General features: G+C 37.0%; 2 protein-coding genes across 2 annotated transcripts; both read right to left on the bottom strand.

The window, feature by feature from the left end:
• Window positions 1-7,480: 7,480 nt before the first annotated feature.
• On the bottom strand, window positions 7,481-11,709 carry LOC141297402 (myosin light chain 3, skeletal muscle isoform-like). The gene is made up of 6 exons (XM_073827842.1): window positions 11,439-11,709; window positions 9,689-9,716; window positions 9,455-9,607; window positions 8,694-8,867; window positions 7,619-7,696; window positions 7,481-7,525 (listed from the first exon to the last, which is right to left on the bottom strand). The coding sequence occupies exons 1-6, from the start codon at window positions 11,679-11,681 to the stop codon at window positions 7,497-7,499; spliced, it is 705 nt and encodes a 234-aa protein (XP_073683943.1). The 5' UTR covers window positions 11,682-11,709; the 3' UTR covers window positions 7,481-7,496.
• An 11,881-nt stretch (window positions 11,710-23,590) lies between these two features.
• LOC141298079 (carbonic anhydrase 4-like) lies at window positions 23,591-26,302 on the bottom strand. Its single transcript, XM_073828588.1, has 9 exons — window positions 26,264-26,302; window positions 26,062-26,134; window positions 25,871-25,897; window positions 25,580-25,750; window positions 25,108-25,259; window positions 24,927-25,028; window positions 24,749-24,821; window positions 24,162-24,328; window positions 23,591-24,069 (listed from the first exon to the last, which is right to left on the bottom strand). Exons 2-9 carry the CDS (start codon window positions 26,132-26,134, stop codon window positions 23,881-23,883), a joined length of 954 nt encoding a protein of 317 aa, XP_073684689.1. The 5' UTR covers window positions 26,264-26,302; the 3' UTR covers window positions 23,591-23,880.
• Window positions 26,303-26,680: the final 378 nt, after the last annotated feature.

Genomic DNA, 26,680 nt, shown 5'->3' with positions numbered 1-26,680 from the left:
AGGTGTGTTGAGGCAAGTTGGAGCTAAACTCTGTGCTCAAGTTTGGCGATCCCTGCTTTAGAGCATCATGGTTTTAGGTTTGATTTGTTAAAATCTGTTCAAAACAAGTTACATCATTGTTCAATCATACTGCTTCCCATAATCATGTAAAGATACCCATGTGATGCTAAACGTTTTTATTTGTAAAAGGTTTGTGTAAGCCATCATAATATGTGGAATTTTTATGAGGGGCAATAAATCAAGCATTTTGACACATAGTAGCCTATTAGTCTCTCTTACAACGCAAGAAAGTCTTAAGCTATAAATTAGAACAATATAAAACTAAGTTTATTTAAAGACAGGCATGAGTGTTTATAGTGTGACATGACAAATGTTAGAGCCTGTGAAATACTGTTTGCAAATATCTGCTCAAATGTAGAGGTTTATAACATGCTTAACATTTAGTTTCTCAGAAATAAAATGTTTTGTACTGTATAATAATTCATACAAAGCATGTTCATCTATGACTACAAAATCATGCTCGGTTTTCAATCTCTGTGTGTGTATGTGCATCAATGAAAGCAGTGCATTAATATTGAACAGTAATTAAACCAATTGTGAAACATCTGTGCATTAAATGTTTTCAATGCATACCTTCCAGCCAATAAGAATCAAGTTCTCAGACAGACCATGGTATAAATACAACTATTGGTGTATGTAACTATTGGTAATTATTGGTGAAACTATTGGTATAACAAGTACTCACCCAAAACTTTAACATCTTTAATCTTTTTGGCTGGCAATTTTACAATCACATAAGGGTTTCCACAGATAACTTCGGGTGATTCTCCTGTAGAAGATACATCATGTGGCAGGAGTGCAGCATGACAGGTCGCAGTGCCAGAGAAATTCCTCATTAAAAGGCGATCAAAGTAAAGAACCCGTACAGAGAAGTACATCTTTCTCCCTTGAGTCTGAGGAATTAAACAGTTTCAGTTTTGTTTTAGGGGCAGACAACACACAAAAAGACATTAGCACAATTGGACATTCAGAAAATAAATATCCACACTGTGTGTGTGTGTGTGTGTGTGTGAGTGTGGACAAACACAGAGAGATCAAGAATCTTTTGCCTTCCAACGGAATGTTCAAATCAGAAGGCTAAAATCAGGGTAGAAAATGTCATCCTAACATTATAAGTGCACCTCAGGAAACATTATCAAATTTTTAAAAAAGGCAGTTCATGACATTAATAGAACTAAATCAGTTTCACACTTGTTAGCAATCAATGATTTAGTGATTAACTTCAGGTTACCTGTTGAAATGCCCGTTTTAATGTTAATATTAGCTATATTAAGATTAAATCTACATGCAGAAATTAAATGGGATAGATCTATATAATTGAATTAAAATGTCTGGTATAGAAATAAACAAAATTAAACAAACCACTCAGTAAAGAGACAAATGATAAAAGTTTGTAATATAACATCTACAACAGTGCTAAAAAACAAACACACACAAAAAAACAAAAAACATTTTACCCAGTTTTGAGCATAGCAGTTTTTGAAATGAATCCTCAGCAGCATTGATGGCCCATGTCTTTTTTTGATGCATCTGCACCGTTTTTGTGAGTGTGAATCAGCCCATTTTGTCTCTGCAAATATAACTTAATTCATAATTCAAAACAAAACTGTAAGATTACACATTTTTTAAATTATATATATATAAAAATCATGCTCATTTTTTTCAGTGGCCAAGACTGTTTCCATAAACATCCATATAACAAAATATGACTTTACTTAAAGCCTTTATGTATAACACATTATAAAAGTAGTTTTAATGCATTAATTATGCCTTGTATTGCACCTTATAATGCACTGTAGAATCTCATGAATAATTGTAACCAGAATTAACACATTACAACACTTTTAAATTCATTGCTACACATTGCATTTTAAATTTGATTATAATTATTTAGGACAAAACCACACATTATAATTAATTATAATGCATCATCATGCCCTTTAATAAAGCTGTATAATGCATTATACATAAGGCTATACCAATATTTGCTGTAGGCTATGACACAAAGATGGCCGCTGTGGTTAAAGTAAAATTTAAAAACATTAATGGCTTTGCAACACTAATAAATATTGCAATTACAAAAGGCAATAAAAGTCTACAATTAATTAAATTCCATATGCAGTTCATTGTGTAACCAAAATACCAATAGGAAGCATTATCATCCAAGAGTTGTATAAAAGACTGTAAAACGCGTTTTGACGGCGAGACTGCAGCGCTCTCTATTTTATTGCTTTAGTGTTTAATAATCACATACAGCCGTATCGCAATTACTGTTTGTGCCAAAATTAAGACCTCTTAAAATAGTAACCGAGATTTTTGTCATGCTATTTAATTTAATCTAATTCAACCTTAAATTTGTTTAAACTAAAAGAACCAGCTGTTTAATAAATAAATGATGCGAGTTTAAAAAAAAAAAACCAAAAAAAAAACACAGCAGCTCATACTTAATTTTGATCCATCTGTAAATGCATTCTAATTATTACACTTACCGGTTGACCAAAAACCAAACACCACACACAAAATCGTACGGTGCCCGCCAGGGGACACCTTCGGTTCACTTATGTTTGTCGTGGCCACGAGATATTAATTCGTGGGAACGTAATATTATGTCGTGGCCACGACAAACATAAGTGAACCGAAAGTGTCCCCTGGCGGGCACCGTAAAATCGGACTATACAATGGTTTCAGTTTTAGGGAGTTAACATAGGAATTTGGCATAGATATTAGGCTACATTTTTTAATATGCTATTTTATCTAATACTACACAATATATTTTAATGTCTTAATTGTTAAGCCTATTTCTAATTTATGAAAACGAAAAACGCTGTCTATTTTGTTAATCATATTCGTTGAGGTGATTAATTACGCGTGCAAAAACTTACTATTTAACTGTTAAATGCTAGAAAAAAGTTAAAAAAAAAAAAAAACACGTAAAAACAATATAATAATAAAAAAAAAAAGTATACTTTGTTACAATTATGTATTCGTGTCGAATGAATCTGTTCCTCTCGGCTATTAATAACTTCAAATAAACATTTTGCAAGTACTTACGGACAATCAGGCGTGGATTTGAGTGGCGTGTCATGGCAAACTTGATCCAAAGGACTTCACTGCCACAGTGAAACGCTGGCTGATAGACGTCAGACATCACGACTCCATCCAAATTTTGTTGATGTCCTTGATGGACGAAAAAGCGAATTGGAACATCAGAAAAAGATCATTTTTAGTTGACTTACGTACTCGGGAATTAGAAGCAGCTCAACTTCTTAAGTATCTCCAGGTCACTTGTCCTCGGGGAAAGTCTTCAAATTCGTCATTCTGTGGGGGATCCGGTCTACTTTGGCCCGTATTCCCCCATTTTTCATCCCAACCGTGGTCCGCACATGCATAGCACTTGAGAGTGGATTCGCCCGTGGAGTTTTCTGCTGCGGGATCAATTGAAGACCTTGAAGCGTTTAGATACAGTTCACAATCATCCTTACGAACATCGGTGGTTCTCAAATACAACCTCTCCGAGTCTGTGGGAGACTGCTGCGCTTTGAGCGACTCGCTGGGCAGATTTGTGTCAACTTTTGCGTCATTTTCAATAAGATGGGCTAATGCCAATACTACAAACTCCCAATTTATCAACAACGCTATCATTACCATCTTAAATCTCACGTTCCACGACATTGTAGGGCCGTGTCTATCAATGGCATGCCATAAACCCAGATCAAGTTTAGGAGAAAAAAAAAATCAAGCCTTGTGACCCTCTAACATAACCTAATCAACAAGGCCAAACTTGTGCAGGACGACCATAGATCCTGTTTATGTGCTACGCAGACCAATCGGCGAATTGCCTTGATGCAATGCATGCCGGTTATATTTTAATCAATTATCTATATTTTAAAATTATTATAACCTTTTTATGTAACCCATTTTCAATAAAATAAATAAATGAGCGATTACTTGAATTTACAATTACAATATTATTTATTGTAAACTGTTTATAAGTGTGCTTTTTTACATTTCAGGCTACTTTGGTTATTTTAAAATGATTTAAAATGGTTTGCGGGAAATGTGAGAGACTGGCAGACCGTAAATTAGTATTGTCAAAGTAAGTTTTAGCTTAAAAATATAATGCAAGAGCAAATAAAAAATTTAGCAACCCTCTAAATATAGGCCTAATTTTGTGTAAAATTGAGGTTAAATAGGAATCATACTAGTGGATAGGCATGTAGCCTACATTAAGCAAATAAGTGAACTTGGGAGAGAGAGAGATTAGAGCAAATTTATTTAAAGACGACACTTTTACATCACTCGACACTTTTACATCACTGTCTCCTCGATGGACTAAAATAAAAAAGTTTAAAGTGTATAAATTACTAACAGCACCGTCTGTCACTAATTCTTCGTGGACATTTAGTGCATTTTCCATGACAGCATCGAAAGTTTGAAGGAGAAGATAATAGCGGTTTATTTAATCCGATGTTGTGGTGGATGGAGCTCTTGCTGCAGCATGCATATTGAAGGTTAGTTATACTTTACTTAACAGTTTCAATGTCGTCTATACATTTTAGGCTATTGATTGATTTTAAATCCTTTGCCTACCTCACTTACGGGTAGACTACAACCTTTTTAATCACTCTGCAATGTAAAGAAAATAGCGTTTGACCTGTAGCAAGAGTACAGGAATGATTCATATTTATTCATTCATAGAATTGTAGTTCTTTCAGTTCTTTCTTTCTTTGTTTTTCTTACGTTTTCACATTGTCTGCAGGTTTTCTAATGTTTTATTACCAGGGAAATAACACGATATAGGCTATATTCAGTTATGCTCGTTAATAAAAACACAGCTGCCTATAAAAATAATTAAATGATGATAGTACACTCTGTCAGTCATAATTACAAAGTAGCCTAAACACCGACATGATGATCATGACACTGATGCGGAGCACTGTCTTGCATCACCAAGGAGTTTATTTTAATGTGACACTGAAACGTTGTTAAAACATGAAAATGAATTATACGATATTTTCTATTTATCAAAAACTATATACGGAATCTAAAGAGGGAAATAGGCCAAATCGCTTAAAGTTTAATTTGCAATAATGCGAGAAACCTTGATGTGTTAAGATTTTCTGTAGGCTATGTGTATGTAGCTATTTGTTTACATAATTTGCAATCAAGCTGTAAAATAAATAAACAAATAAAGTAAATATATTTAAGAAACAATAAATGCTGAATAATTTGCCTTAGCAAGACGAAAATATCTGCCATTTTCTGATTCTGATTTATTCCAAAATGTAACATATATTTTTTAAATTTACAATTAAAAAACAAACAAACAAAATAACATAATACATAATTATTCTGTAAAAATGACTTTTAACAACGACGACACACCATTGTTTAATGAACAAGAAAAACCTTAAAAGTATTGTGTTCATAAAAATGAACAGTATGAAATACATACATGCTATATATTTTTTTTCTGTAACTGAACCGAACACAAAACAAATGGTCATGCACTACACTTTATATAATACTGTAGATAAATTCTTATATATGCTAATTCAGCATTGTTTTAGAAGAGGAAAAAATCTATAAGAATAAGAATAAATGAATGTATTTGTGAGGGATTATTTATATGATTAAAAGTACCATAATGTCCTGGCTGCTGAGATACAAATGAACAGAAAAGTAATAAGTAAAAAGTTCTTCTTTGTGTTCTGTTTATAGAAGGAAAAATATAAATATTGTACATATGCATGTATGTTGAACTCTTTGTCATATTGAAAAAACTGAAGAACAGAAAACCTTAAAATTCTTTTTCAGTTTTCCACCACAGTTGTCACATGTTTTATGTTGTTGTTGTTTTTTTCTATTTTAAAACAATAGTTTGGCTTTTTTCTTACCTTTTACAATTTTGCGGTTTTATTCATTGTCAAATATCTTGACAATTTACTCCTATATAATATCACATGTTCAGTGTTTGTAAAGTTATCTGTATCTTTGTTGTCATGTAAATTTTAGTCAGGTTTTTGTGTTTACAATCATACAGAAATCAGCATTTTAAACTGTGACTTAAGTCTGGCCTAAATAATAATTTGAATGTTTCCTTCTAGTTTGGAAAACTTGTAGATTTCCTACATGCTCTTGTGTGATAAATTAACCTGATATTTGGCATCACATTTTTCCCACACTCACAAATAACTTTGTACTTGACTCGTCTTTTCAATAATGACTTGAATGGACACTCAACCCATTTGTTCGGTGTGAGATGTTGTAAATTATCACAGCTCAGTGTTGCACCCTTTCAGGGAATGTAACACTTGACCACAGCACAAGGTTTTTCTTAGTAAAGTCCTTTGAGAGAAGTCCAATGACAAAGGGTCTGGGTTTATCATATGTGCCTGGTAGAAGTTCCTGACATTTGAGGATTAGAGCAAACTCAAGTGCACTATCCCAACCAAAGCCAAAGTTTTATCCGCTGACAGCTGTGTTGATTCTCTCTTGAGACAGGCTGAAGTTTTCAGCAGACTACTGCATCCTGACTTGCATCTCGCCTCGTTGTGTAGCACTGATAATTTGCTTAATATAAAACAGCTTCAAAGTGGAAGTTGAAGAACAGATAGATTTTAATCAGTTATATAATATTTAAAAAAAAAATATTTCATTGATGAACTCTCACACATGACCTTCAGCTAACCACTGCTGACATGCATATGCGGCTGCTACTGTACCTAGACCAACAGAAAAGATACAATGTAAAATAAAGTAAAACATTAAAACATATATTTCATATCAGGACATTCCAACAGGGGTTTATGGTCATGGAAGAATTCATGAAGTCATGAACTGGTGAAATGAAATGTTTATAATTAATATCAGAACTGAACCAAAATCAGTTAATCAGCTTAATGATTTCTACATTTTTGTTAATGTTACTAACAAATAATGTGACCTGGATCACAAAACCAGTCATAAGAGTCATTTTTTTCAAATTGAGATTTATCTGAAAGCTGATGTATGGTTTGTTAGAATATGATTTTATTTGGCTGAGATACAACTAAAAAAGTGTGTAATCCGGTGCAAAAAAAAAAAAAAAAAAAAAAAAAAATATATATATATATATATATATATATATATAATTTGCCTTTAAAATTGTGCAAATGAAGTTCTAAGCAATGCATATTACTAATGAGAAATTAAGCTTTTATATACTAATTGCAAAATATATTCGTGGAACGTGATCTGTAATATCCTAATGATTTTTGGCATAAAAGAAAAATCTACAATTTTTCTGACCCATACAATGTATTTTTTGGCTATTGCTACAAATATATCCATGCTACTTATAACTGGTTTTGTGGTCCAGGGTCACTAATAGGCATTTGACTGGCCAAAAAAGTTTGGGAAGCCCTGGTTTATATCAACTTACCAGACAAGATCACTCAGCCAGCCATGACATGTTTTATAAAAGCTTGAATATAAAGAACATCAAGATTAATTTCAATGAGAAACTTCATGTCATCAATTTTGCTAGTTGAGAGAAGTCTTGAGTAACTGTTCTTACCTTCATAGTTAATACAACCATTTGTGTCCTCCTGTCCTGCCAGCAACTGATCCACTTCACCCTCAGACAATCTCTCACCTAAAAGTTAGCCAATGTGTAAAATGAAAAATCAACTTTATTTATTTATTTTACAAGATGAAGGTATCAATCTTCTTAAAGGATTAGTTGACTTCCAGAATAAAAATGTCCTGATAATTTACTCACCCCTATGACATCCAAGATGTGCATCCAGGTCTTTCTTTCTTCAGTTGAAAAGAAATTAAGGTTTTTGAGGAAAATGTTCCAGGATTTTTCTCCGTATAGTGGACGTCAATGGGGAATGACGGGTTGAAGGTCCAAATTGCAGTTTCAATGCAGCTTTAAAGGGCTCTACATGATCTAAGTCAAAGAATAAGGGTCTTATCTAGCAAAACAATTGTTAATTTTCTAAAAGATAATAAAAATGTATATACTTTCTAACCTCAAATGCTCATCCCCAACTTCATGCATTAAGTAGTCACATTGGAAGAGTCACACGTGACGTAGGCAGAAGTACCGACCCGGTGTTTACAAAGCAAAGGTGCAAAGAAAGTCAAACGCCCTTTACAAAAAAAAGGTAAAACAACTTTGTTGGATGATATTGAAGTTGGAGGAGAAAATTCGATGGAGTTTTTCACCTTGCCCTACCTTTTTGAACCAAAGAACACAGATGAAAAACTAACCATTTTTCTGAGCTTCTGAGCTAGTACAAGACAAGTATTTGTGGTTAAAAAGTATATAAATCTTTATTTTAAAAAAAGACTGCTCATTTTACGAGATAAGACTGGGTTTGTGTAGAGCCCATTAAAGCTGCAATTTGGACCTTTAATCCGTCCTCTTTATGGAGAAAAATTCTAGAATGTTTTCCTCAAAAGCATTAATTTTCTTTTCAACTGAAGGAAGAAAGACACAAACATCTTGGATGACATGGGGGTGAGTGAATTATGAGGAATTTTTTATTTTGGAAATGAACTAATTCTTTAACATTTGACCAGAAACAATGGTCAAACATACAGTGTTTTTGGATTTGGCACATATCCCCTCTATATTTCCATACCCAAAGTAGCAAGCACATGGCGGAGTTCAGCCCCCATGACTGTTCCATTGCCTTCCTTGTCAAAGACCCGAAGGCCTTCCACAAAATCCTCAAACGTGCCCCTCTCAGTAGACTTTGAAAGTTGTTGAAACATAGGCAGGAAAGTCTCAAAGTCGATCAGCTTGGATTCCATCTCTGAATGACACAATTAAAATACAGCAATTAGTAAATTCTTGAATTTTCTGACATAAATATTCTTTAGAGGGATAGTTCACCCAAAAATTATAAAGCCACATGGCTTCTATTGAGTTTATTTGAACAGGGCCTTAGACTTTTTCCCAAAATAATCTTTAAACAGAAGAAATAAAGTCATAGAGGTTTGGAACAACATGAGGATTGTTTTTGGTTGTACTATGTTGTGTTGAGGTGTCCTAACACATTCCTCTGGTTGGAATGACACTTTGACTTAGTGATCCATTATGACGAGGATTAACTGGATCTCAGTGTTCAGAGAATGACTTGCAAATGTCACAGAGAAATAGAACTGCGATTGACATATTTGACATTTGTGACAATCAACACCTCAGTAATCTCTGTCACATATGTGTTAAGTCTTTCCCTTGGTTTGCTCCTGAAGCATCCCATGGGACGCATGAAAGCAAAAGCTTGACTCATTTTATAGACACTAGTTCACAACCATGTTACATTTTTAGTGTCTCCTTTGTTTGGGACACAAACTGAAAGTCATGCTGTTTTTTTTTTTTTACCAATTGTGAGTCTACCTTCAGGCTTTGGTTTCCCAATAACATTGAGCACTTCAGCATTGGTTGGGTTTTGACCTAAAGCTCTCATCACATCTCCACACTGAGCTAGTGAAATCTTCGTCTCCCCTGAGGGAGCCCCCATGGCAAACAACAGGAAAGCTTCTTTGAACTCTGTATAAATGCGAAATAACATTAAAAGTTAGTTCATTTTCAGCTAAGTTGATCAGATGACCTTTTAAGACTGTTCCTTACCTTCAAGCTGTTCAGCACTGAAATTACCCTGAAACCAGAATAAGATAATTTTTTAGGTTGGAATTTGCACCAATATAGTCATCAGCAAAATCATAGTCATATAGAACAAACTTGCACTTGAAATACATTCTTGCATTTTTGATCATTCATCATCTACTACCTTGAACTACTGCACAGATGTTAGCGTCATGTGTTAAATACCAGCCTGGCAGTTGTTCTACCATCATTTTTCCTGGCACCATGAATAATCTCTGCTCAAAGTACACAGTCTGTTTATGAGATCATATCATCCGTATCCATCTCTCTGGGGAGTCTAACTTAGGAAGTGTATGAATACAGTGGTGTGTGGAATGACCTCACAGCTTAGTAACAGGTGTGTGTAGATCCATATAAAGAACATCTACTGGAATCCGACCATGAAGCAGTGTATATTGTATAGTAAATGTCTAGGCTATTACACAGCTGCTTAGAAAAATGTGTGTTTTATCTAGAAATGATCCAGCAGTGAAAACATGGGATTAACTAAATACACACATTAATATTAAATATTTCCATTTGCAATGAGGATTTGTGCTGTGTCTGCACCATTTTGGTTATTAGACTTTTTTCCAAGATATTTTTTTCTGGATATTTAATTGATTCCACCTTTTTAAAGATCATTTGGCACTAACCTAAATAGTGATTTAATAAGGTGAAAATTCTGTCATCTTCCTCATGCCATTCTAAACCTGTAATTCATCTTCTGAGCACAAATAAAGATATTTTTGATTAAATCCAAGAGAAGGAGCTTGGATGTCATCAAAAATATCTTAATTTGTGTTCAGAAAATGAATGGGGTTGCAACAACATGAGGGTGAGAAAAGATTACAGAAATTTCATTTTTTTTTTGAATCCCTTAAAGCAATGAATGTATAATTTTGAGATCCATCTGTTCACACTGAGGACAACTGAGGGACTCATAAGCAGCTATTATAGAAGGTTAAAACACTCACTGATGCTTCAGAAGAAAAACGATGCATTAAGAGCAGGGGGGTGACTTCAAATTCAAACTTTTTGAATTTGAAGATCAAGGTAAATTTAAGTTATTTTGTCTACTAGGGAACAGTGTACATGTATTTTCTTGCCTCTGGAGGGCAGTACTAAACGAAAAAATATATATTAAGGCAAAATTAGAAAAATGCACACATCCTCATTCCATTTAAAAGCATCATTAAATGCATATTTTTTCCTTCTAAAGTATTAATAAGTGTTTGAACCTTCTGTATCTTATTGCATATGAGTCTCTCAGTTGTCCTCAGTCTGAAAAGATGGATCTCAAAGTCATACAGTCATTGTTGGAAAGGGTTAAAATACACAAAAATGCTGAAAAACCAAAGAATGTGTGGGACCTGAAGGATTTTTCTGAAGAACAGCAGGCAATTTAACTGTTCAGGACAAACAAGGGACTCATTAACAACTATCACTAAACAAAAACACAGCTGTGGATCATTCAGGTAACAACACAGCATTAAGAATTAAGTGTATGAAAACTTTTGAACAGGATCATTTTAATAAATTCAACTATTATTTTCTCTTGTGGACTATATGTAAATGTTTTTTTTATGTGAAATATCCTATTCAGGTCAGAAGAAAATTTTGGTCAAACATTTTGCAGATTCAATGTATGTAAACTTTTGACTTCAACTGTAGACATCAAACACTATTGTGGGCCCAACAAAATGAAATACCATAACATAACACAGAGACTTACTGCAGCAGCAGAATCATATTTAAAAGCTGGATTTGGTGGAGAAGCTGGTTCTGGGGCTGCTGCCACTGGGGCTGGTCCAGGTGCAGGGCTGGCTTTTTCAGGAGGTTTTGTAGCTGACTCTGGTGTTGTAGTAGGGGCAGAAGCAGCCTTTTCCAGTGCTGGTGTTGTTGGTTCTGCTGCTCCGGGAGCTGGTTCTTCCTTTGACTTTCCTTCTTTTTTGGACACTGTTTTTTGTGAAGCCATGGTGGTGTAATCTCAACAAGTGAATGGACAAAAATTAAACTTTGACTGCTGTTGATTGGTATGGATCAGAGCCCTAAAAGTTATATACCCAGCTCTACCTCTCTAATTTTGCTGCACCTCCCCAATGTTACTCACATTTCTAAAAAAGGAAAGTATGCTGTGACTCCAGTGGGTCCACTAAATTTCACAGGATACAAATCCCCTCCCCACTTTATATTGTCATACCTTTTCTGTTCTTGCTACCATCAAACACATCTCTCATATGAATATTAAAAGTGTAGATGGATATGACACTTTGTAGTTTGCTGCTTGACATCATCCTGACATATAAAGCAGTAAGGATGAGAGCAGTGTATGAGTGCTTTTAACAGACACAAATGCTGCAGCTTAACTGTACCCCCAAACAATGACACCTCATATACACCTGCTCTGCTTTTCCAAAACATATGGGCATTTTTGGCCCTGTGAAGAAATTATTTTGCCAGTCTTTTTACTTTAATGTCCAGCTCTAAACATACATACATCACTTCATTTTCTGTCATTTTCTTGACATATCCAACATATTTTTCACATTACATCACATTTCAAATTATGTATACTGGGGTAAAATTGTTGGTTACAATGTACATGTAGAAGAAATTACACTTTAAATGGATAGTTCACCAAAAAATGAAATCTGCTTACCCCCAGGGCCAAGATGTAGGTGACTTTGTTTCTTCAGTAGAACACAAAAAATGATTTTTAGCTCAAGCTGTTGCAGTCTATCAGTCATATAATGGTAGTCAATGGAACCCACAGCTTTAAGAGTAAAAAAAATAATACACAGACAAAACAAAATTAAACCCTGCAGCTCATGATGATACCACTGAGGGTTTAACACACAAAACAATCAGTCTGTGTCAGAAACTGAACAGTATTTATATCATTTTTTACCTCTGATCTACTGCAATGTCCAACTGTCCTGAGCGCGTTCACAACAGCCGGCGTGTGACGAAGCAACCACAATTTCAGTCGATCAGGCACAAAAGTTGGAAGTCTGTGAAAAGTCAATCTTTTAGTTATTAATCGGTTGCAACAATCAGGATAAGCACAAGTAATTACTATTTTGAGTAGCTGTTGTACCCATAATTTCTCTGTGAAAACAATGAGTGACGTATACGCGTGACAGAACTGGAGGCATCTCTTGCTTCAGTAAAGGTCAGTGTTCATGACTCCTCCATAAGAAAGAGACTGGGTAAAAATTGCCTTGATTGCAGAGTTCCAGGACGAAAACCACTGCTGAGCAAAAAGAACATAAAGACTTGTCTCAGTTTTGCCAGAACGCATCTTGAAGATTTAAAAGACTTTTGGGAAAATACTCTGTGGACTGACGAGACAAAAGTTGAACTATTTGGAATGTGTGTGTCCCATTACATCTGGCGTAAAAGTAACAGCATTTCAGAAAAAGAACATTATACCAACAGTAAAATCTGGTGGTGGTAGTGTGATGGTCTGGGGCTGTTTTGCTGCTTCTGGACCTGGAAGACTTGCTGTGATAAATGGAACCATGAATTCTGCTGTCTACCCAAAAATCTTGAAGGACAAATTTTTAGATTCCGTTTTAGTTAACCACAATAATCATGTTCAGGACCTCTTCAGATTGAATCATTGCTAACGACTTGACTACGTGCAGGTATGTACTTAATGAAAGGTTTCATAAACATTAAGACTACATAGATTGCTCTAGTATTTCTGAGTGTTCGGCTTCTGTCATTTCTTCAGTGTCATTAGAGCTGGAATGATAAGTGTTTATCTAGACACACCTTGAAGGTACAGCTTTAAAAATATTTTGTCATCTGGAAAGGCTAGTTAACATGTGACATTAACCTAATGCAAAACTTAACTGAAGAAATCATCTTCTGCTGCAGCAATTATTTGTTTGTGTGCACAGAACTTGAAAACAATTCAGAATGTTTCCCATGGGCAGAAATCAGCAGAAAGCACTGAGATGAAGAGATAAGAAAGGGTGTTTAGCATTCTATGTGTGTTCGTGTGTGTACCTGGTATTCATCACGTTGTTGGGACCAAATGTCCCCACAAGGATAGGAATACCAGTAGATTTTGACCTTGTGGGGACATTTCTCATGTCCCCATGAGGAAACAGGCTTATACTGTAAATCATGCACAATGATTTTTTATTGAGGAACTTAAAGTGTGCACAATCTCCTGTGAGGGCTAGGTTTAGGTGTAGGGTGTGTGTGTGTGTGTGTGTGTGTGTGTGTGTGTGTGTGTGTGTGTGTGTGTGTGTGTGTGTGTGTGTGTGTGTGTGTAAAACTGTGTGTGAGAGCTGCTCTGACTCAAACTAAAAGAAATGAATGGCATACAGACAATGAAAGTGAAAATTAAAGTTTGAATTATTTAATTAAATTAACCAAGTATTATATAATTATATTTAGCAATAGAAATGCACTTATATAAGATGAATCCTTATTTTAAACAAAAAAGCCATCTTTTTGTGGCGTTTTATTTTTATACTTCATTTAATATAAAATTTTGCCTTTTCATATAGGACAGACGAAAGTAGACAAGGCCATGTTTAATGTACTAATAACAGCACTAATGTATACTATGTTTTCTTAATAACATACAGTAGTTGACTCAAACTTGAACATTTACTCCCCTTTATGTTGTTTCTAACCAGAAAAAAAAAGAAAGATCTTGCGTAAAATGTTTCATCAATTTTTGTTCATATAATGAAAGTCAATTTTTGTAAGGTCATTAGAATTATCTTTAAAAAATATAGTGTAACTTGCATTTGTTATGTTTTCTGTAATATAGTTGTTTAGGATCAGTGCAATTACACGTGCTAATTGTCACAGTGCATACAGGAACAGGCAACACAAAGGAGAACATAAAAAAGGTCTTTAATAAGTCCACTGGCAGGATATAAACACACAGGAAAGGCTGTAGAACGCAAGGACACAGATGGTAACATTAAGGCTGAACAAGGGGGCAGAGAAATCAACCAAACTTATGTAGTGGAGATAATTACAAAGACAGGTGGAGTGAATCACACTAACGAGGAGGAAGACAAAAGGTGTGTTCGAGTTCATGCTGCGCTGCGCAGACCGATCGGCGAGATTAGCCGAAAGCAGTCGGGGAGGAGCTGAAAACGGAGGCTTCAAGTCGGACAAGCTGGGGATCTCGTTGCTTCCTCAAACATGGCAGATCACGTGGCGTTTGCCTACTTTATTGCAGATGAACTGGAAGCTATAGAAATACCTTTTTTGTTGGAAGAAATGCAGCACATCCAAGTGAAGCAGCAATTACAGATTTCAGCATCAATCAATGTTGACCACATTACATTAAATGTCTGTGACATTTTAGTTATTCAATAAAAATGTTAGTTAAATATGCAGCTGAAAACTATAAGTGGTCTGTATGAAAAAAGTACAATAAAAAACTTATACACAAATCCAATATAAAGAATTTAAGGGGAAAAATGTACTGCAGTCAAAAGATCGTAAACTATTTACGAAATGGCATGCAAATTGATTTGTTATGCACGAAACACACGTGATCATCGTCATGTGGTGAATGTGGTCAATCATGAGAAGCTGTGACGTCATCACAGCCTGGTGCAGTCCCTTCTGAAATGCTGCGCTGGCTGATCAAGCCGACTGTTCTCGAAACGCTCTTGCGTTATTTAGATGCCACACGTGAACGTCATGTGGCGTCGGCGCCGGTTCAAGTCGGACAAAATTTCTAACCGACATGCACTACTTCAAGTCAGCCACCGATCGGTCTACGCAGCGCCGCATGAAGTCGAACGCACCTATTATATGGGCTTGGGAGAAACCAAACAACAGGGGGAGACAAAGGGAAAAACTAAATCGTACATTCCAACGGCAGGGAAACACCAAAACAAATAGTCCAAGGGTGTGACATTACACCCCCCTCCTGGTAGGCATCCTCGTGCAGACAAAAAGAAAAACACTAAACACAGGTTCAGGAGGGGGATTTCGGCTGAGGACAGACTCTTGGGAGGAGGATGATCAGCAGGTTCCAGGGTGAATCAGATGGAGGGAGGAGCCAAGGATGAAACTGAACAGTCCAGGGAGGTGATGATGGGGGAGAAGTCAAGGAGGGGACAGGAGGGAACTGGAGCATGAGGAGCCAGGTGAGACCCAGACCACAGCCATGATGGAGACCCACGGTGGAGCCGACGGATGGAGGAGCCATGGTGGAGGAAGACGGACGGTGGTGGAGCAGGATGTGGTGGTTCGAAGGGCCGAGGCGGATTCCAGGACTCTGAGGCTGGAGGCGAAGACAAGGGATCTTCCAGCCATGACACCGATGGAGACTGGCAGACATGCGGCAAACCCACCACACAGATGGTGGGCTGAGGGTTAGCTGATGGGCTGACAGGAATTAGCGGTGGCAGGGCTGAAGTAGCATGGGGTGGGTGGGAAATCCACACAGGCAGACAGTTCAGGGTACACAGGAAGTTTAATGACTATATTCTCAGAGAAATCAATCAAGTCCTGTTCTATTGCTAGATGTCCCTGGTCCAATTTTAGCTCACCCTCAGCAGCCGTCGCAGGCATCGTGGCTGGCTCTCGCACCTGGTCTGATGGCTTGTGCAGCTCTGGCTCAGCGGCGATCCGCAGCTATGTCGCTCCTAGGAGCGATGGCTCAATGGCCACGGTGGGCTTTGGCTCTCCATCATTGGTGGGCTCGTGTCCCACATGTCGGGGTGGTGGCTGGCTGGGCTCTGGTTCTGGAGTGGCACTGGTGAGTTTCTCCAGGGAACAGGCGGGGAACGGGTGTCCACTCCACAAACGTTAAATCTAGTGAAAACACCATTTACCAGCAGCCACAAACGGTGTCTATACTTGGCGTTATAAACATGATCGGATCGTCCTGAACTTCCGGGTGGGGTCTTCACGTGAAAGGTCATCACGAGGGTCATTCTATTTACAGCTAAAACATTATAAATAAATTGTACTAATTGTTCGATTGAGCATGCTGTCGGGAATTCGTTATTTTTTTATAAATTTAATTTTTTACATTATTTTACAAAAAAAAATCTTAAAAAAAGGGCACTTTGACCACTAGGAGCCAAAAAGGCAGGTGCTCTGCCACTCCATCCCAAAACCCCTGTCCTCCCCCACCCCCCCCCCCCCCCCCCGCTCTGCACGTGCCTGTTCTTCCCTCATTTGTCTTTTACAAATCAAACATGTTGTGTCCTATAATTGTGCGCTGCTTGTTGTGCTCTATTACAGTCTTTTAAAATAGTTAGAATTTAAAAATGTAACCATTTTAAAGTGTTAGTTCATTAATTACACACTCATATCGTTCCAAACCTGTAAGAAATTTTTTTTTAACATAAATAAAGGTATTTCTGATTAAATACGAGAGCTTTCTGACCCTGCATAGAGAGCAATGCAGCTCTATGGCAAAAAGTTACTCTCAAAAAGTGATTGCATAGCATAGAAGATTTGGAGTATAAATTATTAGATTTATTTTGCAGAGGCGCACAAATCAGGCATTGGAAGAATGTAGACTTTCAAGATCTGTTAGAGAAGTGAGTCATTAAAATCAGTCGCTTCCAGTGTTCTTTACAGGAGCACGTACAGTACTGGAAGAATGTGGAAAGTCAGGGTCTTGTGACAGAAATCAGCATCAGGATCTTGTGCCCGGTTTGCTTCTGGGTTTTTTTGTGGCCATGTCATATTACAGTTTTTTCAATCGCTAACAAGCGCTTACCCATACTTCAGATACTTTTTCTAAACTTTTAACACAGACTCGCACAAAACGACATGAAATGTGTGAATGGTATGGCCATAAAAGACCGATGCTGTGCTAATTGTGTTTAGAGTTTTGAAAATGTGACAACTGTTTGGACAAACGCTTATAAGCGACTGAAAAAAACTTTAATTAATTGGTATGTAATCAGATGTTGAGGCCACAACATGAACTATTGGGTGGATACAAGATATTATGCAGCAAAAATGACATTATAAGGCTCTTAAGTCAGCAATTAATTTTATTATCATTATGTTCATGTGTTGCCTTTGTGTTTCTTTCACTCTCTCTATTTTAATTTCTGTTTTTTAGCTTGCTATTAAGTGGAGCTGGAAAAGATGCCAGGCCCACAGGCCAACCCTAGTTTTTTTAAGGGTCACCAGATGCAAAACTCGCTTTTACATGTTTCTTGAACATTAATGTGTGTTGGCAGTTTGTGTACACAACCACCCTACAATGATAAAAATCCACCAAGTGGTATTTTTTATTAATCTTTAAAAGTAATATCCCCTTTTTAAAATCGGGTCATTCTCAGCTTCTTGTCGGTGTGACAGCACACCGACAGAGGGTATTCCCACGATAGTAGATTGACATGAGTGCCTTACATTAGACCCGCCCTCACTGAGCCGAAACAGTTCAACTCTGATCGCCATTGTGTCGACTCAGGTGCAGGGGAAGACAAGAGTGTCTCCAATTGAGTGATTGAGGTGTTCTGCTGTTGGATGTAATAATGAACACAGCAGTCATCATTTACTCCCCGACATCTGAGCCACTGAAGGCACAGAGGATTACTTTACTTTAGTTTTTGAAAGGAAAACACAGATCACGATCTACATATGCGTCTGTATTTGTGCAAATCCTTCATGATGCAGCTTCACCCACAGCAGAAGTTAGTATAAGGGTTTTTTCATGCATCTTTTCAAATGGCCTTTTCTTAATGATGTACTAGTAAGCAAGTTTCACAGCTAAATAAGGCTAAACGCAGCTGAAATAAACATTATGGCTCATCATCCCACTGCAGAGAGGGGCGGGGCGAGCAGAGCTCATTAGCATTTAAAGGAACATGCAACATGATAGCTTGTTCTAAAAAGGGCTGATTTTGACCGGGTAAAATGAGGGTTTTTTACACTACCATTGAGATATTTTAACCAAAGTATGTTATAGAATTCTCACCCTAAAGAATCATATCAATTTGTGGAAAATGGGCATCCAATGACCCCTTTAATGTCTACTAGCACTTTGTATTATTTTATAGCACTTATTCACATAGCATATAGCAGCTTTCTGACCCTTCGTAGACAACACCACAACTGACATGTTCAAGGCTTAGAAAGACAGTAAAATAGTCATTAAAATAGTCCATGTGACATCAGTGGTTCAACCGTAATTTTACAAAGCTACGAGAATTCATTTTGTGCGGAAAGAAAACAAAAATGGTAACTTTATTCAACAATTCTTCCTCTCCACGTCACCCTAGCAACATTATGGAGAGTACCACAATGAAAAACTATGCTTGAACCACTGATGTCACATGGAGCATTTTAACAATGTACTTACTATGTTTCTATGCCTTGACTGTGATAGGACCCTTGCTGTCCACACAGAGTCAGAAAGCTCTCTGAGTTCATCAAAAATATCTTAATTTGTGTTCTGAAGATCAACAAAGGTCTTACTGGTTTGGAACGACATGAGAGTGAGTAATTAATGATCAAATTTATTTTATGGGTGAACTATCCCTGTAAATAGACATCCTGATTCATAAATCAAACGAATACGCTGCAAGACCTGTTCTGAATTTTTTTAAATTTGTGGTAGTTTACTGGTCATGCAACCATTATTGGTTGGATTCTTGCCATTCCCCTAGGGACTACAGCAGTTTCCTTGTCAGTCAAAAGACATTCTCTAAAGAATGGGCCACCAGTTGTGTACTTGCACTTTCATTTTACTTTCAAATGTCAACATTACTGAGGTGATCCGAACATAATTTCTCCATTCACTGTTACTCAGTCTCTCCTGTGTATTCAGACAAAATTAATGAACCAATATTTCACAGCATAAAGAGACCATATAACTTATTCAATTAATAAAACACTTACTATATATTTCCAAACATTAATTAAATCAGGTAATGCATAAGTGTTTGAATGAGACAAACTATCACATGTTGGTGCAAAGACTAAATAAATGAACATTTAAAAATCTGTTAAATAATTGAGAGTCTTGTCTTCAAAAATCTTATCTTTTCTTCAAATTACTCAAACTAAGAATGACAACCAATGACATTTAAAACACACAACCTCATTTAAAACCCAATTCATCTCCCTGTGAACACTCAGATGACAACTTTAAGACTAAAAGTACAGATCTAAAAACTTTAACTATTTCATTCAGAAAAAAATAGTTAGAGTTTAGTGAAGTAAAACTCTAGTTGCCTCAGAAACTTTTATATAAAATATTTTATGTTTTCCAAGTTAAAGTTTATATTATTTAAATTAACAACTAGAATAACCCTGTCTTATTAAAACACACACACTTTAGTGACACAAATCAATGTGGAACATTTTGTTATTAAAAATCAAATATTTATTATTTTTATTTAATGTAACAACTGAAGCCCCTTATAGATGTAATACATTAGACATTCAAATCCCTTGAATAATCATTTAGTCTAATGAACATTAGCATTAGCAGTCTATATGATTTCAACTGTTATATCCTACAGGCCTCATGTTATCTTTACTGGATAGAGAAACACTGAAACAGAGAAACGCTGCATAGAAATCGAAACAGCAAAGAATTAATTAAACCAGCTTATGTTGCTATTAAAGGAGTAATATGTTGCAGTTTCTTGTTTAACTTTATAATTGGAGTGTTCCTGCATTGATAAGATCTGTAGTTGAAAAGCAATCTGAAGTTGCAAAGCTTAAAGTCTCAAAGAGATATTTATTATGCAAGTTAAAACTCAGCCACACCTTTCTAAAACGGCTCGTTTAAACGCCACCACTTGTTCACGTCATGCCGTAGGTAGATTTGCATAACACCGCACATATGTATATGGAAATAAAGAAGCCGTAACTTTAACTGGCTGTAGTATTGTTGCATTCACCATGTTGTGGAGACACGCTGTGTTTCATTGCTAAAGCAAAAGTACTTTGTTTAGCCTTCCAAATGGGGACACAACTGAAATCAGTGTTTAAGTTATATTTACAACACTGTTCCGGAACAGTACAATGCAAATATTTGAGTGGGTGCTGCACATTTCACTGAGGACTGTTTCCTGAACCCGGAAGAGCACGTTGCAAGGACAGTCTGTGCTTCTGATTGACGGCCTGTAAGTATGTTTTCACATTTGAATAATTTGCTACTGACTATTCTAATGTGAATTTTGAGCAGTGTAGAGTAACATTAGTGCTTGTTGTTTCTCGTTCTGCATTCACAAATGTAGACATGGTGTTATGTTGATATGGCGCGGTGTGATGCAATGCAACACGTAAAAAGATTTTTTGAGTCATTATAATCGGTAGTTATGTCCCCACTGTATGCAAAAACTGCCTTGTTTATAATGGGTTTTATTTTTGTGTCTTGTTGCCTTGGAAAATGTAGTGAATTTTACAGGAGACTCATCTCATTTTAACTTGACCCACACAGGGATGCCAATTATGTAGTGAGTTCTGCTTTCGCCCACTAGGAAGGCGAAATAGTGTAGTGATGGGTACTCGTATCACCGATGACGTTATGATTCTTGGATCACATGTCACTTAATGTGCGGTTATGAGTACATCACATAAGAAAGATTGGTGGGATATCTAGCTTGTAGAACCTCTCACTGTATTATCAACACAAGGAAGACACAAGTGTAATAAAATAAATTTATTAACAAATGATAGACAAGAGTAATCAACTATTAAATGAATACAATAAATGCAAAAGGAATAAAGTGCATAAGATGCATAAAATGTGATTCAGTTGGGTGTTGCTATGTCATAGCTATGTTATCTTATGGAAAGATAAACTGTTGCTACTCTGAAACAAATAAGGTGAAGAACCTTATTATGCATCAAACAAATAAATGAGCTATTATTTGTTATCAACTGCAATCAGCTATACAATATCTAATGTAAATTAGAACAATCATATACTGATAGTACACAACAATGCCAAGGTCTCTGGAAGAGGATTGGAAGTGATATTTACGTTCTCTGTGGTTGATTGAGCAGTCCGGTAGCGGTGAATTCTTCCACTGGTTGTGCTGGGGGCAGTCAGTGGGAAAAGGAGCAGGAATCCGTTTCGACAGCCTTGAGCATGAAGCGCTGTAGGATGCTGTTCTCCTGGAGCACCAAAGGGTCCTAAGATCTGGAACACGCAGATGTGGCCCTGGTGTAGGTGCTGAAGGCCCTTAGCTTGGAACACGCAAGCAAAGGTACCTGAAGTGAAGGTTTGCTTGCTGGAGCTCAACCTTGTTGCAAATGTCTGTTGGTCTACTGCCTCTCTGGGCTAGAGACTCAGAACTTGTTCAATCCGCTTTGTCTCTCTCGGATGGAGAATTAGGACGTGCTGCATCTGTTGTTGCCTCGCTGGACGAAGACTCTGAACGTGGAAAATATCTCTTTCTTCACAGACAGAACGTGGTCGTATCTGCTGCTGCCTCAAAGCTGGAGACTTGAAGCGTGGAGCGTCTGTTTCTGTCTCTCTGGACAGTAGGCTCAGAATGGTTGTGTCTGTTATTGTCTCACCCTTGCAGGTCAGACTCAGTACTGGTGTAACTGTTATGTCTTTCCCCGACGGGACTCAGACTCAGTACTTTGTTAGTGCTCTGTTAGTGTCTCACCCTGCTGGGCCTCAGACTCAGAACTTAGTTGCTCTGTTAGTGTCCCTTCCCCTACGGGACTCAGACTCAGAAATTAGTTGCTCTGTTAGTGTCCCTTCCCCTACGGGACTCAGACTCAGAAATTAGTTGCTCTGTTAGTGTCCCTTCCCCTACGGGACTCAGACTCAGAAATTAGTTGCTCTGTTAGTGTCCCTTCCCCTACGGGACTCAGACTCAGAACTTAGTTGCTCTGTTAGTGTCCCTTCCCCTACGGGACTCAGACTCAGAACTTAGTTGCTCTGTTAGTGTCCCTTCCCCTACGGGACTCAGACTCAGAACTTAGTTGCTCTGTTAGTGTCCCTTCCCCTACGGGACTCAGACTCAGAACTTAGTTGCTCTGTTAGTGTCCCTTCCCCTACGGGACTCAGACTCAGAACGAAGTTTGATCTGTTAACGTCTTACCCTGCCGGGCCTCAGACTCAGAACAAGGAGTGTCTTTTGGAGAGGTACCTTTATAACTTTTCGATGAGGAGGAGATTGCAACTTGGTGCTTCTCCATTTCCATGCTGTGATTGGCTGGTTCCATCAGAGCGGGGGGGACATGGGGTAGCCCACCCTTCTTTCCTCTTGTGGAAGTCATTTGCATAGTCCAAACACAAAGTTAAAAAAGGTGTCAATAATGTTTTACTGGTGCATTTCTCATTTTCCAAAACACAATCAGAAAACATTTGGTCATGTAATGAACACATTAAGTCCAAACATGATGGGAAAAGATTGAACTGTCATGCATGCATTCATTTGTCCATTAACAGCTGAGTTTGTGTAAGATGTTGCACTACACATCGCTGTCAGTGAGACTACTTATTTCTCTGAATAAGTATAAGATGTGTGTGTTATGGTTCGCATCAGTTCAAGGTTTGAAAACATAGTTATGAATGGATTTGGATGGATCTTTGTGATCTCTCTTTGTTTCCCCCACTGCGTGCTGCGTCTGGAGATCCTAAGGAATTTTTATGGCCATCACAGGACCAAACCTTAGTGAACAGTCTTAAGGTGGGTGAAGGGCAGAAACTGTGTCTTGGCCAATAGGAAGTTCCGTCCTTCCCGAGTTTTTTGTACCAAAGGTCTCTTCTTGCCCTCTAAGGGGTGTCTGGCAGTTGTCCTGGCATCCTTATCTGATGGTGTTGGACAGTTTGCTTATGTTAGTCCACCAAGATCCAATCAAAATGTAGCAAACCTTTGTCCACTATTGTGGTCAGGGAGGGGCCCTTGCCATAAACTGGGGCCCTGGAATGCTCGTTCCACTACAAAAATGGCATCACAACATGATAACACGCTTGAGGTATTTGGCCAATCACAACATACTGGATAGCTGGCCAATCAGCGAACACATCGCTTTTTTTTTTATTAACAACGAGATTTGTAAAAATCGAGGCGTTTCAGAAAGGCGGGGCAGAGAGGAGCAACAACAATGTAGAGTACATGGAAAATAATATGTTTTTTAACCTCAAACTGCATAAACACATTGCATTACACCAAATACACAAAATAATGTTCTTTTTAGGAACATCATGTGACCCCTTTAAATGTGCATACAATGTATTTTTACAGCCAACACAAACTGGACAAGAGAAGTACTATGATAACAGATAAAGTGGAAGATGCTATGGATGCCCTTGAGACCTGTGACATCACAACTCGACCATTCAATGGCTGAGCTCCTCTGAAGTTGTTGGTGATCAGAACTGAAGCGCTTGTGTCATTAAAAAGGACGGTTGTGCTGAAGCGATTGATCTGTTTGGAGAAATACATTGAACTTAGTAACTTCAGCTCAAAATATAAAGAACAAGTATGATTTTATGTACCTAAGAGTTTTCTTGACTTACAAATTCATGACTGACTTTGATGGGCTCTTTAAACACAGTCCAAATCACAACTTCATTACAGCTGGGTGTAGTTAGAGAACCTTGGTATCGGTAATATTTAGTCCGGTCAACACCTTCAAGCAGACTGTCCAGAGAGATTTGATTCATGATGTCTCCATTTGTATTTCCTAATTATACAAAAAAAAAAAAAAAAAAAACTACTTGACTGTCTTCAGTCTTTTCCTAATATGCATATTAAGCGTATTATTTCTTATTGTATGAGGTGCACAAAAATGCCTTTCATTCAGCTGACAAAATAGTTTCAGGCTAAAGTTTACCCAAAAATGAACATTCTGTCATCGTTTACTTTGCCTTATTTGTGCCTGCATGACATACTTTCTTCAATAGAACACACAGTATGTTGTTTTGGACCCCTCTGATTTTCATTGTATGGACAAAACAGCAAAAAAAAAAATTGTGTTCTGCAGAATGTCATACAGATTTGGTATGATATGAGAGTGAATAAATGACCAAATGTTCTTTTTTGAGTGAACCATTCCTTTAAGCAATCACTCACAGAACTGCCAACTCAAAAACTATTTCCTCACTTGAATTGCGAATGTGTGTCAAAAACGATGTTAGAATGTCCCAGCTTTTTGTTTTGTTCACTTCACTGGTTCCCTATTGATTCAATGAAAATACACATTCAATACGCATGCACACAATGCAGATGCATAGACTTTAAGGTTTGCGTTTCTTTCTGGATATAATAAATGTCATGCTCACCTCAATGAAGAATCCAAGAACAGCCAATCCTGTGCTGTCAGTAGCATTTAGAGCAACACTCACATTCCGGTTGTATTTTGAATGGACGTTTACAATGTGCAGCTATGAGACAGAATTAGACAGAAAGAATAAATGATCGTATGCTCATAAATTAACTTTTATGATTATATGCATATCATACCTCCATTGGATATTGTTTGCCATCTATGGTGTGTTCAGAGCCAGGCGAGGAGCTGCCGTTACCCCAGTGAAGATGAAATTCTTTAGACATGTATAGACCTGGAAGACCACCTCCTTGCACTGTCATTTTTGCATCATCCAGATGGACCACAACTGTGAAGACAGTGGCATATTAGAAAAAAAGTCTAAAGCAATTTTATATCATAGTAGAGAACACTGATTTGTAATGATTTGTACCCTAATGCCTTTTAAACTTTTGCCAGTTTAAGTCACCAAATAACCATCATCTGTCTAACAGTATGTAACCTACATTTCTGCACCAGTTCATATTTTCATAATCAACTCTGGACCTTTGTATTGTGATACTCCTCATGTTACCATCTCCTTTTGTTACCATGTATTCCTAATTCACTTCAAATAAATGTGCTAAATCATTTTATATCAGCAAATTAAGAGTGTGCAGTGCTCCTTACCAGAGTGGCCTGTGTTTGTGATACTCAAGAAGGTGGAGTTGTCATCAAAACCAGTGAAGTTAAATGAGGTCAGGTTAGAATTGCCTTGAACACTTGCAGTCACAATATTAATAGGAGATTGCCTGGATTCATTGCAATAATGTGAGGCGATTTTGGGCCAGGTAGTAAAATCTATTACAAATCAGGAGATAAAAAAATCACTTTAGTCGTTTTAATATAGTAATATAAAAATGTATATATAAAGTGTTATGCAAATGTGAAATATTTTGTAATATAATAAATCACACTTACTGCATGTTGGCTTGTGATAGCACCATGCTGTTTAGAGTAAAATGTATTAAACATGAATGAAACAGTTGAATTTTCTATCAAAAAAAGTTTCAAGAGCCTTTAGTGCCTATTTTAAAGGCAGTTAAATTATTTTTACAAAAATTAAACAATATGTTTATAATGTAAATTAGTTAAACTTCAGTTACACTCACCTACTGAAGTGTCCGCACTGTGGACAGCGGGACACAGAAGAGCAGCGAAGCAAGTTATCAGCAAAACAATCATTAAAAATGAAAATCATTACAATAGAAAAATAATACAGAAAAGAAGAAAATTTTACTTTAATATCAGTTAATTCAACTTGATATGATAAATGAAATTAATCAAATACAGGTAGCTCCGGTTTTAGTGTACCTCTTTGACTTGATTCACCTGTCTGCATGCAGGAATAAGATGAATTGGTTCCATTCTTGCCTTTAATACTCTTCGCTGCTCACCTGTAGTAGGTGTGTCACTTTCATCAGTCCATCTGCTTATGAAAAACGACATTCAAACAAAACAAACACTCACTTAAGATCACATTGATAGGTTTTATCGCAACTTCAGAGATTACTTCTGAATTCATACTTAAATGATCTTTTTACGTTCTAAAGTCTCAGCATCACTTTGGTCATTTGTTCTCTAACTCTCTCATGGAGGAGAAAAGCTCACTACATTTCAGTACATTGCACTTTTTCTTTTCAAAGGGATAGTTCACCCAAAAATGAAAATTTGATGTTTATCTGCTTACCCCCAGGGCATCCAAGATGTAGGTGACTTTGTTTCCTCAGA

Source organism: Garra rufa, chromosome 22, assembly GCF_049309525.1.
Source record: "Garra rufa chromosome 22, GarRuf1.0, whole genome shotgun sequence".
Classification (NCBI taxonomy): Eukaryota; Metazoa; Chordata; class Actinopteri; order Cypriniformes; family Cyprinidae; genus Garra; species Garra rufa.
The sequence above is the reverse complement of the archived record's forward strand: the minus strand, read 5'-3'. Positions and strand labels throughout refer to the sequence as shown.

Excerpts from the sequence above, each read along its gene's own strand:
- LOC141297402 (XM_073827842.1), bottom strand. The coding sequence starts at position 11,681 with ATGGCTTCACAAAAAACAGTGTCCAAAAAAGAAGGAAAGTCAAAGGAA. Across the intron at positions 9,608-9,688 it reads CAGTGCTGAACAGCTTGAAG|AGTTCAAAGAAGCTTTCCTG; the intron begins GTAAGGAACAGT and ends GCATTTATACAG. Across the intron at positions 7,526-7,618 it reads TGGTTGTATTAACTATGAAG|CTTTTATAAAACATGTCATG; the intron begins GTAAGAACAGTT and ends TTTATATTCAAG.
- LOC141298079 (XM_073828588.1), bottom strand. The coding sequence starts at position 26,134 with ATGATTGTTTTGCTGATAACTTGCTTCGCTGCTCTTCTGTGTCCCGCT. Across the intron at positions 25,898-26,061 it reads CAGTGCGGACACTTCAGTAG|CATGGTGCTATCACAAGCCA; the intron begins GTGAGTGTAACT and ends TACTCTAAACAG. Across the intron at positions 24,329-24,748 it reads GACACACATTCGCAATTCAA|GAAATACAAATGGAGACATC; the intron begins GTGAGGAAATAG and ends TTGTATAATTAG.